The 18828-nt window shown below is 39.0% G+C and overlaps 1 protein-coding gene across 1 annotated transcript in view; it reads right to left on the bottom strand.

The window, feature by feature from the left end:
- Positions 1-4564: 4564 nt before the first annotated feature.
- LOC122797639 (coiled-coil domain-containing protein 178-like) overlaps positions 4565-18828 on the bottom strand; it is a 2875483-nt gene continuing 2861219 nt past the window's right edge. The window contains exon 12 of the mRNA XM_044066184.1: positions 4565-5256. Coding sequence (XP_043922119.1) covers positions 5104-5256 — 153 coding nt within the window. The 3' untranslated portion in view covers positions 4565-5103. The remainder of the gene's footprint in view (positions 5257-18828) is intronic.

Genomic DNA, 18828 nt, shown 5'->3' with positions numbered 1-18828 from the left:
CCATAGTCCCATGATATTGGCTTTTATGACAAACAAAAATATACCAAAGTGGAGGGGACACAAGACAGTGCTCTATGGGACAACACTGGTGAAATTGTTCTGTCTAGATCAAGTCCTCCTACCTTTACAGTAAGGGTTCTGTCAGACAGCCAATTACTAATCAGATGAGCTCTATCAATTACTAATGAACTGGAAGAGATAGCCAATAATTCTTGCATGTAGTATAGTGTCAAACTCCTTGACAATGTCCAGATAAGCAGTGTGGACTTTATGACCTTTATCTATGGCCTCAGTAACCCTTTCAAAGAAGTTGACCAGGTATAGCAGGCATAATCTGCCTCTTTACTAAGCCTGACTGGTATGAATCCAGGGATATAAGATCACCTACATCATAATTTAATAGTTCAGCTGTAATACATTCTATTGCCACGCACACAGTTCAAGTGATGATAACATGTCTGTAATTTCCAGGGTTAGTAGAGGGGCCATCTCTATGCAAGGTTACCACAACTACCATTATTCACACTTCTATGGCATAACAGGCTGACAGACTTAGGCAGAGAAGTTAATCAGGAGGTTTTGCTAAGTAGGCATTTTATGCTTGTCAATAAGCATCCACATATATTGTCAGGACTCATGGAAATAGACTTTATAATTTTGGCAAGTGCCAAAAGTACTTGTCAAAATTGATTTCAGCAGGATGGGTACAAGTGGAAATGGGAGTGCCAGAAGGGAGGATGGGTGGGGTGAATATGGAAGAGAGTTAGTCCTCAAGAAATTTGGCACTGTCCTTGGGGTCAGACAATGAGTTATCATAGGTGGTAAGTTCAGTACAGAATTGTATGTTACTTCTAAGCTTCCTATTATAGCTTTGGAAGGCCTTATGGTTGTCTTTTGAATTAGCTGCATCCCTAACTTTATAGCTGTCCATACATTTCCTAATGGTAAGATTAAGAGACTTATCAGTTTTAAGTTGCTTTTTTAATGACAAAATAGATATCTTTATAAAAGAGATTTAAAACAGGTAAGTCTCTAAAACTTACCTTTAGGAAATGTAAGGAAATACAGAAAATGTTATAGTTGGAGGTTATCAAAAATTTTAGTGTGCATTGTCATGTGATCTTGGTGCCAAAATCAGAGGGTACCATTATATTTTGTAATAATTTATGTAAGCTTAATGAGACCTCTAAATTTGATGTCTGCTCCATGCCTATGATAGCTTAACTTATAAAACTTTAGAAAAGTCAGCCTTAACAAAAGGTTACTGTCAAATCTCTCTGAGAGAACTGTCCAAAGAGAAGGTAGATTTATGCACTTTAGATGGCTTATTTCAACATAAAGCATTGCCTTTTGGATAATGTGGAGATCCATCCATATTTCAGAGAATGAAGGACAGAATTTTAAAACTCTATATACATTATGCTGGTGTTCATTTTGACGATGTGATAATATACTGCAAAGACACTTTTGCAATGTAGAGGCAGTTTTGAATTCCATCTGGGCAGCAGGTTTGACAATCTACCCTTCCAAACTTGAGTGGTATTGTGGTACTTCACTGATATACGAATATTACCAAGACCATACACAAAAAGAAGAAAATAAGAACCTTTTTACAGTTACCTCTTGTTGACACTATAGCATGCCTTTTGGCAGATCTGACAAAGGCAATGGCCTCTAGAAATTTAATTAGCCTGATGAAGTTATGAAGGCATTCAGGAGTTTAAAAAATTCATTGTATGCAAAGACTGTACTAATCACCCTTGACTTCATTAAGGAGATTGTTGTGTTGACTGGTGCATCTGATATTGTCATAGGATCTATGTTGTCACAAGAAGTGGGGTGTGATGAACATTCAATCTGTGAAAAAAGCAGGAACCTCATTTCACAAAAAACAAGATATAATGTGATATAAAAGGAGTGTCCCATTATTAAACGATCAGTGTATATATTCTATTATTACTTTTTTTTATTTTCTACTCATCACAAATCATGTTACTTTAACTGGATGTATTAAAGAAAAAAAACTCTAAGGTTACTGTTTAGTTTCTAAGCCTACAACTCTAGCATGCCTATGTTGAACACAGGTCTGGAGCAATATATTTACGTAGCAGGAGGTGTACAGAGGGGGACAGCTCCCGTAAAAAATGATTTTTTTTTTTTTAATTTTGCATACTCTGGGTATATGCACTTTGGAATCTATGGTCTTAAGTTTCTATATATCTAAATTTCTACACACACACACACACACATATATATATATATATATATATATATGTGTGTGTGTGTGTGTGTATATATATATATATATATATATATATATATATATATATATATATATATATGTATAGATATATCTGTCGCTATCTATCTGTATGCAAGTCTACTTCTATATTTTGAAGTTTCAAAACGTCGACTTTCTTATAGTCGTGACCGTAAGATCAACATCATGAAAATTCAAACCGCTTAAATGGAGATTGCCGTATGAGTGGAACAATATAGTTACCATTTTCCTCATTGTAGTGCAATCTTGGAGTTGGTATATTTAATTAGCAGGGGGTTTGAGGGGCTTGACCCCCTACAAAACGTAAAAAAAAGATTTTTATGTTTTTATTTTTTATTTAAATTTCAAAGCTTCAGAAATTTGATCTTATGGTCTCAACCTTAAGAAAGGCAGCGTTTTGAAACTTTGAAATTTAAAAGTAGACCAGAGTATGTATGTATATATATATATATATGTATATATATATATATATATATATATATATATATATATATATATATATATATATATACCTCTCAGTTGTTCTGCTTTAGGAGGCAAACTCCAGTTTTGTTAGACATTTTTCTAGCAATTCCTCCACTTCCAATAAGTGATGACTCCATATCCTGCATTTTGATTTATTCAGCAGCAGTGCAGCTTTGAGCAGTTCAGTGAATCAATGATCATCTTCCTGGACTGAGAAATCAGACATAGCATAAAATAAGAACATTCTTGAGATCTACAAGGAAATAGCTTGCTGTTGTATATTATGTATCACTCTTCTCTTCTTCTGCTCTATTTCTTTAGAAGCTTATAAAATGGTAAGCCAGAAAATAAACCAACAAAACCACGAATAGTGAGCCTTGAGGTAATTTTGCATTAATGGCATATGAAAATAAAGTTAAAATATTCATATAAGTTTGTTTTTTAAGGGCTTCAAGTGACATATGATAGTGTAATCATGTTGCATGATTAATTGCTCCTGTAAACCATTAAAAAAGTATGCATATTGCATACATTAAATATCCTGGGCAGCGTTCTTGGTTGTTGAGCTATGCTGTAAACTGTATACCATAGAAGATAACATTTTCTTTAAGTTTGTTGCTATATTCTTTCCATACAAAGATTATGAAAGTAGCATTGTCAGGGGTGCTGTTTCACTACTGTTTTGTGTGCACGCATGCATGGATGTGTGTGTGTGTGTGTGTGTGTGTGTGTGTGTGTGTGTGTGTGTGTGTGTGTGTGTGTGTGTGTTGTATGTATGTTGTGTGTATGTGCTGATATTGGTGGAATGTTTTCTTTTTTATGAATTATCTGTGACATGTACAACAACATAAAGAGCTAACAATCAAAGCAGATGGTCTCTGTTTGCCAACACACCCTTGCAGGAAGTGTATCTTATTTCATCAACATGGTATTTGATGTATTTAATTTTGTAAACGTGATGTTGCTATCAGCAATTACTGTTTCCAATAATCATGATTACTCTGTATAGCTATCTTTATTGCATCTGAAACAATTACCTCCTTGTTGCAGGAAGAGTAGGAATATTTTATGTATAATCTGTAATTTTGATTGTTATGGATTGCTCTAGGGCACCAAGGTAGCAGTTTTACTGTGACTTCTGGGACACAGTGGAAGGATTACATCTGTCAAAGTTTTAAATATTAAACATAAATTATGCCTGTTTTCTCTGTAAAATACTTCACAGTGTATTAGGGAGGCATTTATGGTATAAAAACTAAATTTGTCTGCAGGGTATAATGAACTATATAAAGTTTGCATTATATTAGTATGAGGGTACAATTTTATGCATAGACACGTTTTTGGTGCCATGATTCTGGACTCTCTACTGTGGTTTTTGAAGGCCCCTGCAATAATTTTGAAGGCTGAGAGATATATCTGTGATCATATGGATATGGGTGAATGTGTGTTGCTTGAAAATGTATTTCTTCACTAAGCTGAACAAGTGCCTTTAGGTTAAAATACATTGTAATTAAATAGCTCTGCAATAATAAATGTTGTTCTTGTTTAGAATAACGCTAACAAAATCAGTATAGCTCTGTCCTGAAGGGCAATACATATCCTGTAATACAACAAACTCAATGGGACATAACAAAGGCAGTGTCTTTCCTAAGGGCCTCTACCACCTTGGGTGCCCACTGTACATTCAGCTCACAACATCCCCTTTCTTCTTTTGCATAATATTTACCTCAAGCTTGCTTCAGGCTAATGTCTCAATAATTTCCACTCCTTTTGCAGGTCCTTACCACAAAGGACTTGACTAATGATCCATAGACAAAATGAAGCATTTAAATTTATTCATTAATCATTCATCTCCAGCTCATTGAAAACTTTAAACTTCCACAAAATTAAGATAGAATATTGAAGAGTGATTGCAGGAGACAGCTCTCACTGGGTTTAAAAAGAAAAAAACATGCTAACAAACAAAATAACTATAAATGCATTTAACAGATTGCTTTATGGTGTCACAGAGGCATAGGTTTTGTTACAGTTTACATAAACCTTAAGTGCTGAAATGCAGAGGCTTTAGTAGGGCCAACACAGTGGGGAAATCTGGGGAAGCTTGCAGTCACTGTCAACACCACCAGTAATTATTCTCTCTTCCAATTAATGGTGACATAGATTAATTATCAGATGAGGCAAAGCCAATTGCAATCAGTCACCCAAAGCTGAAATTAGATCGTTCCTGACAGCAGCATGAAAGTCACCTGTTTCATTGTTATGGATTTGCTGTATGTAAGAAAATGGCAAGGCATGCTGGGAGGTGAGTGAGTTTTCTGTCCGTGGAACTGTGAAATGGCAAACAGGTGAATGTCCAATTACACTGCTATTTGAACTGTGTGACTTTTCCTGTCTTCTTTGGCACATTCTAAGACACACTGCTTGTTTTCTTTGCCTTCTTCAGCAGATGAGCCATCTGTCATTGAATGCAGGAATGCGGAGAGGCGCTGAATGGCTTTTGACAACTCCTCCTGTTTAGAATAAAGAAACAAACAAAATCAATGAGTACCAACTAATTAAGAAAACAGAACATTATTGTTGAGTCAAACGTGTGTGAAAAAGTTGACAAAACAGTAACAGCATGTCTTTTTCTGTCCTTAATTATATTGTGAAAACTGCTTTAAAACTTCACTGATAGTGTTTACTTTCAGGAGAACTTGATAAGTAAAAGGGAATCATCCACAGCAGAAACACGGATTTAGAATAATGAAAGCTGAGGAAGGGACAATGCATATTAATAATTACCATTGAGAGCATACAGTGCCTTTGTATTCAGAATTTAATTAGCACACATAATGCAAAGTCTAAGAAATTAAAATAATTCTTATTGGGATGTTTTTGCAAAAGCTTAAAGAGAATGATTCAATTCCCAAGAAGAATGTAAGAAAATAACTAAATGGTAGCTAATTCTAAAAGCAAACTGCAAATAAAAGGACAAGAAAAATTAAAAATGTGCATGATGGCATTGACAGAATGGATGAATGAATAAATCAATAAATGCTTACATACATACTTAGCATACATATGTACATACATTTTATTTAATACAACATTCTGTGATGTAAGAATAATCCATTAGTGTAAAACAATGAATTAAATTAGTATTAAGCATGAGCAGGATACAGTCTAAAAGGAACTATTAATTTAGTGCAATATCTCGTAGACAAATAAAAATGCATGACTGTTTAAACACGTTCTGTCATTCTAACTGGTAAGATTGTTTAATGCTGTAAATGAAGGGACTGCAACCCATCTGTGTTTCAGACAGACCTGATGAAAAATGTGAAAGTAGGACTCCTTTAAAAAGTAAATAACATAAGAAAATATGTTTTGCTTTGGCAATTTTGTAGCAAAACACAAATGAAAAAATAGTCTTTATAAACACAAGCTGACACCTTTATGTGTTTTAGCCTCAGTGACAATAAGAAAGATCAAATTACATGCATAAGCATAACTGCACAATACACTGAAGGCCTGGTAAATGGAGCATTTCATGTTAAAGAACATGCTTTCTAGGTTATATAGCAAATCATCAGTGGCAATTGCACCTTGCTTCAAAAAGAACTATGTGTTTCTTTGAAATAAGTGACCTGGGCATTTTATCCCTATAATTTATAGTTTAACAATGCAAAGGGAGTACATTTTCTGCCCGGTTTTACAATAAAGTCTACAGGAACACAGAGATCAAGGTCATACTCTGAAGCGGCATTGTTGATATTCAAAGCTAGGAAACTCCTCTCCACACCTCAGTGCTGTAACCACCAGACCATGATGTCTTCCCACATGACATTACTCACATTAACTACATATATACTCAGAACTTTAATGGAGGCTGGGTGGAGAACACAGATTGACATTTTAACTTAAATGTAATCAAGATGATTATAAAATTAAAAAATTATATCAATAAAGGGAAAATAAGGATGCATTCATCATGAAAGAAGGTAGAGTTTAAAAATTCAACCGTTTTTCCTGTCTACCTCTCTCATTTTTCTATCTGCCCATCTATATATGTTCTTATTTAACAAATATGAATTCCACAGCTTACAGAGGCATGCATTTTCCCAGCCCATTCTGAGTTAAAACCTCTTGCATTCCCTGAAGTTAATGTATTGGCCTAATTTTGTACTGGAATGCCCCTGCCCTTCAGAGGATGTATTTCTGTAACAGTTGTTTAAAAAGGAATATTAAACATCAAGTTATGGTTACTCTTCATCAGAAAAAAAAATACCTTAACACAAATTATCCAGTTAAATAACATTTCCACTGAATGTAATTTTTTCGGAATTGTCAGGGACTTTGGATCTTTACCTATGATTGTTGCCACTTTTGAGATCATTCATGGGCCAAAAGTCTAGAATACAGGGATCTATAGGTCGAACAAGGGGTGATCCACTGTCAGAGTAGAAGTACATTTGCTACAGCTCAAAGTTATACAATATTTCAAGCATACATAATGAAAATACAGCTATCACTTGCTATTGACCCCACATAGACTCCAGCATGTAACCTTTGAAACAAACCATGGAAAAAGGTAGGGTTCCTGAAGACTAGAAAAGAGCAGACATGATTTGCCACTATAAGAGTGAGAGCAGGACAAACAGGTAGCAATTTGATCCAGCAGTGTACCTTCATTTTTAGGGAAAATCATGAAATCACTATGGATTTTAAATATCTGGAGTATCTGTAAGAAAGTGGGGCATAGTGTCTAGTGAAGCAGAGATTCACTACAAAATATTATAATACATAATTAAATTGTATTTTGACTAGTTAGCCAGAGTATTAGCTCAGGAAAAGGTTATGGACATGACCCACTTACATCGTATAAAGATAGCTATGGAATAAGTTGTAGCATTATACTAGGTGTTAACAGAGGCTAAGAGAGACAGAACACAGAGGACCATAACAAGTGGAGTCTACTCAGATGAAAGGATTGCCTCCAGTGGGTAAAGCAGAGGTTAGTACCATGAAAGGTCCTTTCTGGTAATATTATATATTATAGAATGTCTTTTTTGATGAAGCAAAGTTAATAAAAATGGTTACTATACAAGAAAGTAAAGAAAGAAAAATAAGAAAGAAAACAAAACTTGACAGCTCTCATACACCAGCCACAACTGTGTGACAGATCACCATTTACCTCTACTGGTCTCTACCATTTAGTGACATTCTGTCAGACATGAATGCCTTGTCATGATTTTGATTCATCTACTCTCCATGTTCCATCCTGGTCAAAACTGATCTTCAGAGGTTGAAATGCCTGAACAGCATAATGATCAGTGTGCTCTGACCCCACTAACAAAGTCCTTTATCCAGCAGCCTGCACCTTCCTGAAAATAGAATGATATTAACATTGTTGTCATCGGTACTTATATTTCGAAAAGAAGAGCTTGGTAATATCCGCTGTCACTCATTAAGAGCTGTGAGATACAGAAGCCTGATCTGGATATCCAAGACCAAACGGCATCTTTTCATTAGGGTGGATGCTTATTATAATAGTTATGATTTACCACAATCAGTGTGTGCTTAAAAGAAGTCTTACACATTCTTAAGCCCTTTTTTGTGTAAACAAGGTTTATTTACTAATTGCATTTTGATACTTTCCCCATTTATTTGCTCAAAATGGTGTTTAAATCTTTTTGTTGTTGTTGTTGTTGTGTCTTTCGGCTTTTCCCAGTTAGGGGTCGCCACAGCGGAACTCCGGTCCACTAATCATTGGCAGTAGATTTTTACGTGCCGAGTTGCCAGCCCTGATGCACAACCTTCAATGAAGGTACGCCCATTCATGCATGTCTCCACACAGAAGACGCTCTAGCTGAGAATCGAACAGGACAACATCTTAACTGTGAGGCGACAATGCTACCGCAGCACCACCACCGCAGTAAAATGGTATTTAAATCTAAAATACCATAAATAAACAGTTTTACCTCGCCATTAAATATCATCTACTACAATCGCTTAACAGTAAAGACAAGCAAACAAACAATGTTGCCCTTATAGAGATCTGAAAACAGATATTATTAACTTAAGTTTATATGACCTACAACTTGCCATGTGATGCAAGGATCAGCAGTTTGTGGCGCACAGCTACTCCTTATTCGGGACATAAATCTTATCTAGCATTATTAATTATCTGGCGGACAATATGCTGATTTCACCAGTAAATACTTAACAAGAAAGTACAGTATATTTTGTGGAGTGAACTACACTTCCCTAAATGTGTTTTCCTTGCTAATCTGTAAATGTTACAGTTACCCACCACTTTTGTGAGAATTATGCTAGCTTTACTACAGCCTTGCATTGTAAAAGTTTGAACTAAAGTGTAAAAGATGAAAAAATGTATTAGTTTTGCTACAGAGTTTGTGCTTGGAGCTCTTGGTGCACACCATGGGATTTGTAACACTTTGGTTTGAATTCCAGCTGCTTCTATTTTGAACTATACAAGTCTACAGGAAGGCACATTTAGAGAACAGCCAGCTCATGCCTATCCTTAGCATTAGTGAAAAAAAGGACTTATGTACTCACCATAATGTTCCATCTGAGTAGTTCTACTTCATTTGTCTTCAACCTGTGGGATACCGGATCCGTATCGGATCCGAGTTAGCAATCTTACTAGCATCTACTCCGAGCTCCAAGCTCCTCCCCTTACCCATAATACATCTTCACTACCTTTTAACCCCCAGATTGAGTTTGCTGATCCTTATTCTGAAAACAAGACCTGTAAAAATACTTGTGACCTATAACTGCAGCCCGTAGGTTGTTCACATGACAAGGTCCAGGGGAAGGAGGGAGGGACGGTTGAAGACAAATGAAGTAAAACTACTCAGATGGAAAGTTATGGTGAGTACATAACTTATTTATCTGAAATAAATTACTTCATTTGGTCTTCAACCTGTGGAACAGAGTCCCCAGCTACTAAACTCCTGGGTGGCCCTCACGGAAGGTTATTCTGGAGCACTGCTGAACCAAAGGATGCTCTCCTTCTGGAAGTCAAATCCAATTTGTAATGAGAAATAAATGTATGAGATGAGGACCAAGTAGCTGCAAAACAAATATCATCCAAAGAGACTCTAGACCAAAAGGCCGCAGACATAGCCATGGACCTAGTGGAATGAGCCTTCACCTGACCCAGAGGAGACATGCCTCTGTTCTTATAGACCTGAAGGATGCATGAAGAAATCCACCTAGCAATAGTGACCTTGGAGACAGGTTTACCCAAAAAGGGTTTACAGAAGGATACAAACAATTGATCGGATTTACGGAAAATTTTTGTCCTGTGTAAACAGAATCGTAACTGTCTATGAACATCCAGCAGGTGAAGTTTGTATTCCATCTTGTTAACAAAATTAGGAACGAAAACTGGTAAATTGATGGTTTGATTGACATTAACTGGTGATGCCACCTTGGGAAGAAAGGATGTACTGGTCCGAAGGGAAAGCCTATCTTTGTGGAAAATCATATAAGGAACTTTGATGGACAAGGCCTTCAGTTCTGAAACCCTTTTGGCAGAGGTAATAGCCACCAGAAATGCTGTTTTCCAAGATAAGAATTTTAGATCTGTAGTTGCAGTGGGTTCAAAAGGCAGCGCGACCAGAGCTTGAAGAACCATAGTAAGGTCCCATGGGGGAACAGGATCCTTGACAGGGGGCATAACAGAAAAGTCCCTTTGATAAATGCTTTGCACAGCCTGAAGGAGGCTAGAAAGGCAGAATTCTTACCCACATGAAAATGAGAAATGGCAGCCAATTGAACCTTGACAGTAGAAGAACTAGCTCCATGTTGAAAAATATCAGCTAGAAAATCAAGAATGACAGAAATAGGAGCCGTAAAGGGGTCTAAACTCTTTTGAGAGGCCCAAAAAGAAAAATGTTTCCATTTACTGTGATAAACCTTTCTGGTAGAAGACTTATGAGCAGCCACCAAAATAGGCCTAACTGATGAGGATAATCCAGGAGTCCTAGTGATCATGGGAACTGGGACAGCCAAGCTGTGAGCTTCAAACTGTCCAAGTTTTGACGAGGAACCCCTGATGGGTGTGAAATCAGATCCTGAATGGGCTCCATGATCCAAGGCAGAGCCAGAAGGTGAGACCAAAGGAAGGCAAACCATACCTGGTGAGGCCAAAATGGGGCAATGAGGATCACTTTGCTCCCCAGTTAACCAGCTTTCTGTAGAAACCTTGGAATAAGAGGTACTGTAGGGTAAGCATACAGAAAACTGGGAGGACAAGCATGGACTAGAGCATCTCTGGGGGGCTCCCCCGGCAGGGGGTTCAGAGCGAAAAACTCACTGCACTTTGCATTGTAAGGAGATGCAAAGAGATCGCAGCAAGGCTGACCCCATTCCAGGAAGATCTGCTCTGCTACTGAAAGATTCAGAGACCACTCATAAGGCATCAGAATAGTCTGACTTAACCTGTCTGCTAGAATGTTGGACCATCCTGGAATGTGCGTTGTGAAGAGAAAACAACCGGTGGAAATCGCCCATTCCCACACTCTGATGGCCTCATGACAAAGGGGGTAAGACTTGGTCCCTCCCTGTTTGTTGATATACCAGACCACTGACATGTTGTCTGACTGAACTGCAATGGTTCCCAGTGGAAGAAAGGCATGAAGGGCCTGAATGCTAAAAGGACCATCCTCATCTCTAGAACGTTTATGTGCAAGCTGGTCTCTACAGGGGACCACAGGCCTTGGACTGTTCTGCCCGAACAATGCCCCCCACACCCGAGTTGGGAGGCATCTGCAGTCATTGTGACTTGGGCAGGGGCTGGAATGAAGGGTCATCCCTCAAAAATGTCCGGAGTACATATCCGCCAGATGAGGAACGACCGACAGACTCGACTGAGTTGTATTGGATACAACAATGGAAGTTCCAACAGGGACCACTGTACAACTAGTGTTCACTGCAGAATTCTCATATGTAACCAGGCACACGGGAGAAGCATCATGGTTGCCGCCATTGAACCTAAGGCCCTCAACACTGATTCTGCCAATGGAAGATAAGAATGGTAGATTACACAGGCATGTATCCTCAGGTTTTGTACTCTCTCTGAGGTCGGGAAGATTTTGTACTGTAATGTATCTTTCCTTGCCCCAATATAGTCTATCACCTGGACAAGATCTAGGAGTGACTTGGATGCATTGATTGTGATCCCCAAATGCAGGGCCAGGGTTAAGAAATAATCCCAGGTTTGAGAGAGTAGACGCCTGGTGGAAGCAGTGAGGAGACAATCATCCAGGTACGGATAGACCTGAATCCCCTGAAGCCTCCGGTGAGCTGCTACCACTGCCATCACTTTGATGAACACCCTGGAGGCTGTGGTGAGACCAAAGGGCAGGGCTCAAAATTAGTAATGATTGACTCTTAGCCAGAAGCAGAGGAACCTCCTTTAGCTTCTGTGCATTTTTATGTGATAGTAAGCATCCTGGAGGTCTAATGAGAACATCCAGTTGCTCTCTTGCAGATACGGCAGGATGGAATGTAGTGTGACCATCTAGAACTTTTCTTTGCCAACTGACAGGTTCAGGGTAGATAGGTCCATAATTGGCCAGAAGTCCCCTGTTTTCTTTGGCACCAAAAAGAACCTGGAGTAGAAGCCCAATCTGGACTGATCTGGGAGGAGGATTTCGATGGCTCATTTTTCTAGCAGCTTGGAAATTTCCTATACTGCTGCCTCCCTTTATGTGAGTGGTACATTCAGGAGGTGTTTGGGAGATTTGGGAGGACCCACAAAGGGGATAGAGTATCCTCTGGATATGATCTGAAGCACCCAGTGGTCTGATATTATGGACTCCCATGCCACCAGGTGCAAGGGCAATCATCCCCTTACTGCCTCCAGAGTAGAGCAGTCCAGCCACCCTTCAGTGTTGCTGTCCAGGTCTGTCCAAAAAAGGTTCTTGAGACCCAAAATTCAGCAGACCCCCTCTGCCTCTGGGCCTGCATCCTTCTGTCCACCTCTGCCTCTTGGGGAAGAAGAGCCCTGAGTGTCCTGGGAATACTGCGACTTCTGGAACCTTCTTCTTTCGCCCTCTCTGATTCCGGGCAAAGGACCTTTGAGGGTTCGAGAAGCAGATCCCAATGGCAGACAGTGTCTTCCCGTCCTTCTCACTCTGGACTAAAGTCTCTTTGATGGTCTTACCAAAGAGAGTAGAGCCATTATAAGGGACACTGGCAAAGGACACCTTAAAGGGTTCTGAAAACTGACATAGTCTGAGCCAGGCGTTGCGCCTCATGGACATGCCAGACCCAGCCGCCCTAGCCGCTCCTTCAGTAGCATGAGAAAGGAGTCGCATGGACATGTTGGAGACTGCTTTTAAAGTGGCCATCCTTGTGGAGAATGAGTCCCTGTCCTCCTGCAACATGGACTTAGGGGGGGGACTCCACCAGCTTCTTGCCCAAGTCACGTCGGAGTATCATAACGTGGGCCAGGTAGTTCAGTGCCCTAATAGAAAAGGTAGCTGAAACATAAACCCACTTCCCTAAGCGGTCCATCATCTGTGACTCTCAGTCAGGAGGATGAACCGAGGAACTCTCCTGGGCTAGTTCCTTCTTTGTGGCTGCTGCTACCACCATAGCATCTATGGGGGTGCCCTTGTTCTATGTTGGCCTATCCGAAGGTGGACTCAAGATCTTGTCAGGTCTTTTGGGAATTGGTTCCATGGTGTCCTGCTCCTTTCATGCCCATGAGGTGACCAGGTCCACCAAGGGTTTGTGGGAGGGAACACCCAGGAAGTAGATGGGCCAAAGCCAAAAGCCTCCAGGAACACGGACTCATCAGAAGGTTTGGGGGCAGAACAACCTCCTCGTTGGCAAAGGATTTCCATGATGTCTCCAAAGGAGACATCCTCAGGAAGTGACCTGGAGGAACCTTCCCCATCATCCAAATCTGTATCCTCAGTGAGGGACTCGGGGGGGGTCCAAGTGCCTCCTCTTACACGTATGCTTGTGAGACACATCTCTGGTGGGGCTCTCCGGCGGAACTTGCAAGCCACTTGTTCCTCAGGAGGAACCATCTGGGGCTCCTTGAGCATGGGCTGTCCCTCTGGTAAAATGATGGGATTCGTAGAAAGAGCCGAGCGGGTCTGAGTGGAGTCCAAGGGGATAGTCAGGGGTCTCAATCCAGTGGAGGGAACCCTTTCTACCACGTCAAATGCCGAGGGAGAATGAACCTCCTGTGGAGCCAATAAGGACGCCGGTTTTCCCGGGTCTGACAAGAGAATCGGAGCCAGGCCTGAAGTGGATGGAGCTCCGAGGGAGGGAACTTGGCCCGACAAAAGCGGAGCCGATGAAAAAAATTCCACTCTCTCAGAGCCGACACCCAAGCGCAGGATCCGAGAGCGGCTTAGATCCAAGCTGGTCAGATCTGACACGCTCCAGGCAGCTGTCAGCGTCGAGAAAGCAGGTACCATCGGCGCCGATCCCCTGACTAAAGTCATCCTCGGATCCGAGTACTCCAAACCTAATGGACAGATCAGAGAAAAAGAAATCGGTTGAAAAAATGGAAGTGAGCTCCCCCCTCCTGAGGGAGTGGGGGCTGGCAAGACCCCCATCTGGATCTGAGTATGAATAAATCTCCTCATCCTTTTATCCATGTTGACTTCTGATAAAGACCGAGTGGACCTTGACAAGGCCACAGACTCCGACCTTTCAGGTCAGGGAACTGAGGCCCTAGATGTAGATCGTGTCTACTTTCACTCTGGGGAAAACAGCAGAGATCAGAGCTGAGGGGAGTCACGGATCCTATGGGTCTTAACAGGTGAAGGGAGGTCCGGAGACCTCTTACTTTTCTCCAGTCTAGATTTTGTCTCTCTCTCTCTGTCTCTCTGCCCCTTTTCTGCTCTGCTTCTGCAACTTTTCTCAACCCCCAGACCATAGCAGAGATGTTTGTGGACAGCATGTTTGGATAACTAAAGAGATACTTCTGTTTAAAATGTCAGGTAGGACACTGCAATATGGACTACATACCTGCAGCAAAATATTTGCGGTTCACGCAATGTTGCATAATACTACACTGCAGAAGAGCTTGTGCAGTAAAGGTACATCCCAGCATGTCCCACCACAACTGTAGTAGGAGCAGTGGAAGAGAAGGGTGAAGAGTCTGGGGATGATAAGGCAGCACAGGTATCAAAGACAAAGCAGAGGCAGGTGCAACACACAACTCTAATGAAAAGAGACATAGTCCAGACTTTTTCACAGTAATGTTCAGGATTCTTCCCACAGTGTTGGATCCCAGTAAAAATAATCCCATTGGAAAGTAGAGAAAAATGAATATCAACAATTCATGGGATAAAACACTTCTGCTGAAAGATACATTCTCTCCTCAAAAAAAAAAAAAAAAAAAAAAGAGAGAGAGGAAAGAGTCAGAGAACCTGTCTGTAAGCCCCTTCCATTGATGGCTGGACCTGCTGCACTATCTGACTCTTCCAAGAGGTGTTTGAGGTAGCTGGACCTCTGAGTCTGTATATTCTGCTAGTATCCCTGGTTGTTAGAGGCACCCTAGTTATTGGTTAAGTTCCCAAAGCTGTTCCCTACCAAGCTACTTCTCAGTTGTGAGGTAGATAAAATCAATTATTCATGCTTGGCCATTCTTTCACTTATAGCACAGAGAATACTCCAAGTATAGCATAGTGATTTAGGCTATGTTTTGAAGCATAAGACAGAAGAAGACACAATATACTTGGATTTTAAATGACATCTGCTGCCAACTCTGAACAGGCACTGTTGGGTATCCAGATTAGTATGATGAATAGGAAAAATGTCCTCACTTAATCCCTCAGAGTAACACTGAAGGAATGGTCTAGAACACAGAAGCATCTAATCTAAAATGCATTGCTAAAACAAGCAACTAATATATGTGGGAATCACTAATTGTGGAATGGAGTAAACAGCTATAGGGAAAGTCATAGCATCAAGAAAAGAAGAAAGCGATATGGGATAGTATTTGATGGCCAAAAGGTCAGCAACCAATGTGAGAAAGAAACAGTGAGCATACAAAATGTGCATGAAAAGAAAACATCTGAAGAAAACAAAAGTTATTAGATGACAATATAGATATTTAATAGGACATCATCTAGAATATTTTATGTAGATCTGGAGTAGTCATCATTGTTAGAACTTGGAAAAGAGAGAGAGGGAGGCAGTTCAACGGAGAGCAGACCATTAGTATATGTCCTGCACCAGAATCCATATGAAGAGAGAATACATAACTTAATATATACAGTCTTGAAGAAAAAAGGCAGAATGTGAACACTGCAAAGATGTTTAGCTAAATCCGTGACCTCAACCAAAAAACAACATAACCCGTGTTGCTGAGCTAAAATTACCAAGAAACCAAACCAAATGCGATCAACACAAGTGCAAACGAAAAAGGAATCAGCAAACCATATAAAATACAATCAATTTATTCAGGAAGCAACAATCAGTTAAGTGCTTTCATCTCACAAAAAAGACTTCATTGGAACTAAGCCACATCAATTAAACAGTGTTTCAAACAATTGCCCAATACTAAAACTTGAAAAGTAAAACATAGTAAAACATTTAAAATATACCAATTCATTCTTATAAATACAATTTATAAAGTGGAATATTGCCTATGAGATGGCACGTCCGTCTCCGCTATGCTTGACCAGACAAAAAGTGAAATTGGACTCAAACAAGGATGATGACAATTTATTCTATTAAAAACAGACAAACATGGATCGAAGTAAACAGATAGTTAAGCGCTTTCATCTGCTATATGCAGACTTCCTCAGAACACTGAACCAGTAAAAACAGTATGCTTTTAAAAACTTTTTGGCGCCACTTTTTTTTAAAAAGAACGCTTAACTCATATTGAAATGAGTTAATTTAAAGTGCCAGTGCATGTGTCTTAATTGTAACTCATACAATACTAATATCTTCATATTTCACCTAATTTCCTTACTAAACAACTATAAAACATATGTTACAAAAGCCTTAAAACGTATATATAATAACCTACATTAAAACACCATTCTAACTGGACTATCTTAACCCATAATTCATACTGTTTGCAATATAATGTAATATTTAAAACATATGAAACATTTTATAAAAAACAATATTAAAAAAAAAATAAATATAAATACTAACTACATCAATTGTAACAATAAAAAGTTTATACATAAATCTATGATAACTGCAGGAAAGGTTTTATAGATATGAAATCATTAATGCCAGGATTTTTTGTAGCAGCTGTCAAAATTTGCCATGCACTTTCCCTTTTACCTAAGAGTGCTTTGTAATTGCCCCCCCGAGGGGACATATTAACATGATTTATTATGGCAAATTTAAAATTATGGGTCTCTCCACTCTTACTAATATGTCTATACAGAGCATTCTTCTTGTCTTTAACCTTAATCCTGTACAAATGCTCATATATACGTTTCCTAAGCTGCCTTTCAGTTTTTCCTGTATAAAAGGCAGTCTTAGCTCGATATACTATATTTTTACTTTTACAATTTCCTTTTCTAAACTTCACATAGGTTTTATCAACTTCTTGATGTTCATACCCATTTTGTATACAAAACATGGTCTTTTTCCTACTTCCTTTTTTACTTCGTCATCAACTATCAGGGTCTTCCAATGTTTGTTTATAATATTCTTAATCGCATTCTCATTGATACTTTTATAAGACATACAGGTACAGGATTTCAATCTGAAATATACAGGAAGGAAACATTCTCCAATGGATACCTGGAATACACTAGTAACCACCTCAGATATATATATTAAAAAATATTTTTAAAGGTCAATGCATACGGGCGGCTAGAATGCCCTCTAATTATGAAGTAATGGTAAATTAAATGCAAAACATTAAAGTTATGTTTGTTAATAGAGGCTACCTTATACCATTACTGGATGATATTTCGTCTTATGTTATCAAAACATTGGAAGACCCAGATAGTTGATGACGAAGTAAAAAAGGAAGTAGGAGAAAGACCATGTTTTGTGTACAAAATGGGTATGAACATCAAGAAGGTGATTGAGAGAATGACAAAGAACATTGGTTGTAACAGTTTGAGTATTAATACTAGAAAATGTGGTTCTTGTAAACAGTGTTTTGCCATTAATGAAGTCGCAGGATGTAAACTGGATGACATTAATAAAATCTATGTGAAGTTTAGAAAAGGAAATTGTAACAGTAAAAATATAGTATATCTAGCTAAGTGTACATCATGTACTGCCTTTTATACAGGAAAAACTGAAAGGCAGCTTAGGAAACATATATATGAGCATTTATACAGGATTAAGGTTAAAGACAAGAAGAATGCTCTATATAGACATATTAGTAAGAGTGGAGAGATCCATAATTTTAAATTTTCCATAATAGATCATGTTAATATGTCCCCTCAGGGGGGCAATTACAAAGCACTCTTAGGTAAAAAAGAAAGTGCATGGCAAATTTTGACAGATGCTGCAAAAAATCCTGGCATTAATGATTTCATATCTATAAAACCTTTCCTGCAGTTATCATAGATTTATGTATATACTTTTTATTGTTACAATTGATGTAGTTAGTATTTATATTTATGTTTTTTTGAATATTGTTTTTTATAAAATGTTTCATAAGTTTTAAATATTACATTATATTGCAAACAGTATGAATTATAGATAGGTTAAGATAGTCCAGTTAGAATGGTGGGCAGGATTCACGAAGCCTCCGTGTAAGAGTTACAAGTCTTACACGGAGGCTGCAGTTAAACGGTGTGACGTCAGCATGCCATGCATATGCATGAGGGCATGCTGACTCACACCCAAGGCTAACACGGTCTGAGTAAGAAAGTAGGGGGCGTGTCCGCAGGGCGAGTCCTGCAAATGGACACGCCTCCAGAAGAGGAACAGTTCCGAAAGTAAACCCCCACGAGAGAGTCTGCATAAATGTCAACAAACACAACACAACACATGGCCCCACAGACTATAAACATAAAATGTAAAAATGAACATGTTATATTTCTTTTTATAAGTTTTAAAGATGTTTACCCATAATTGCGCTCGTTTGCGCGGGCGTGCCCCGTCACTTAGAC

Source organism: Protopterus annectens, chromosome 3.part1 (assembly GCF_019279795.1).
Source record: "Protopterus annectens isolate FY-2018-M chromosome 3.part1, PAN1.0, whole genome shotgun sequence".
NCBI lineage: Eukaryota > Metazoa > Chordata > Ceratodontiformes > Protopteridae > Protopterus > Protopterus annectens.
The sequence above is the reverse complement of the archived record's forward strand: the minus strand, read 5'-3'. Positions and strand labels throughout refer to the sequence as shown.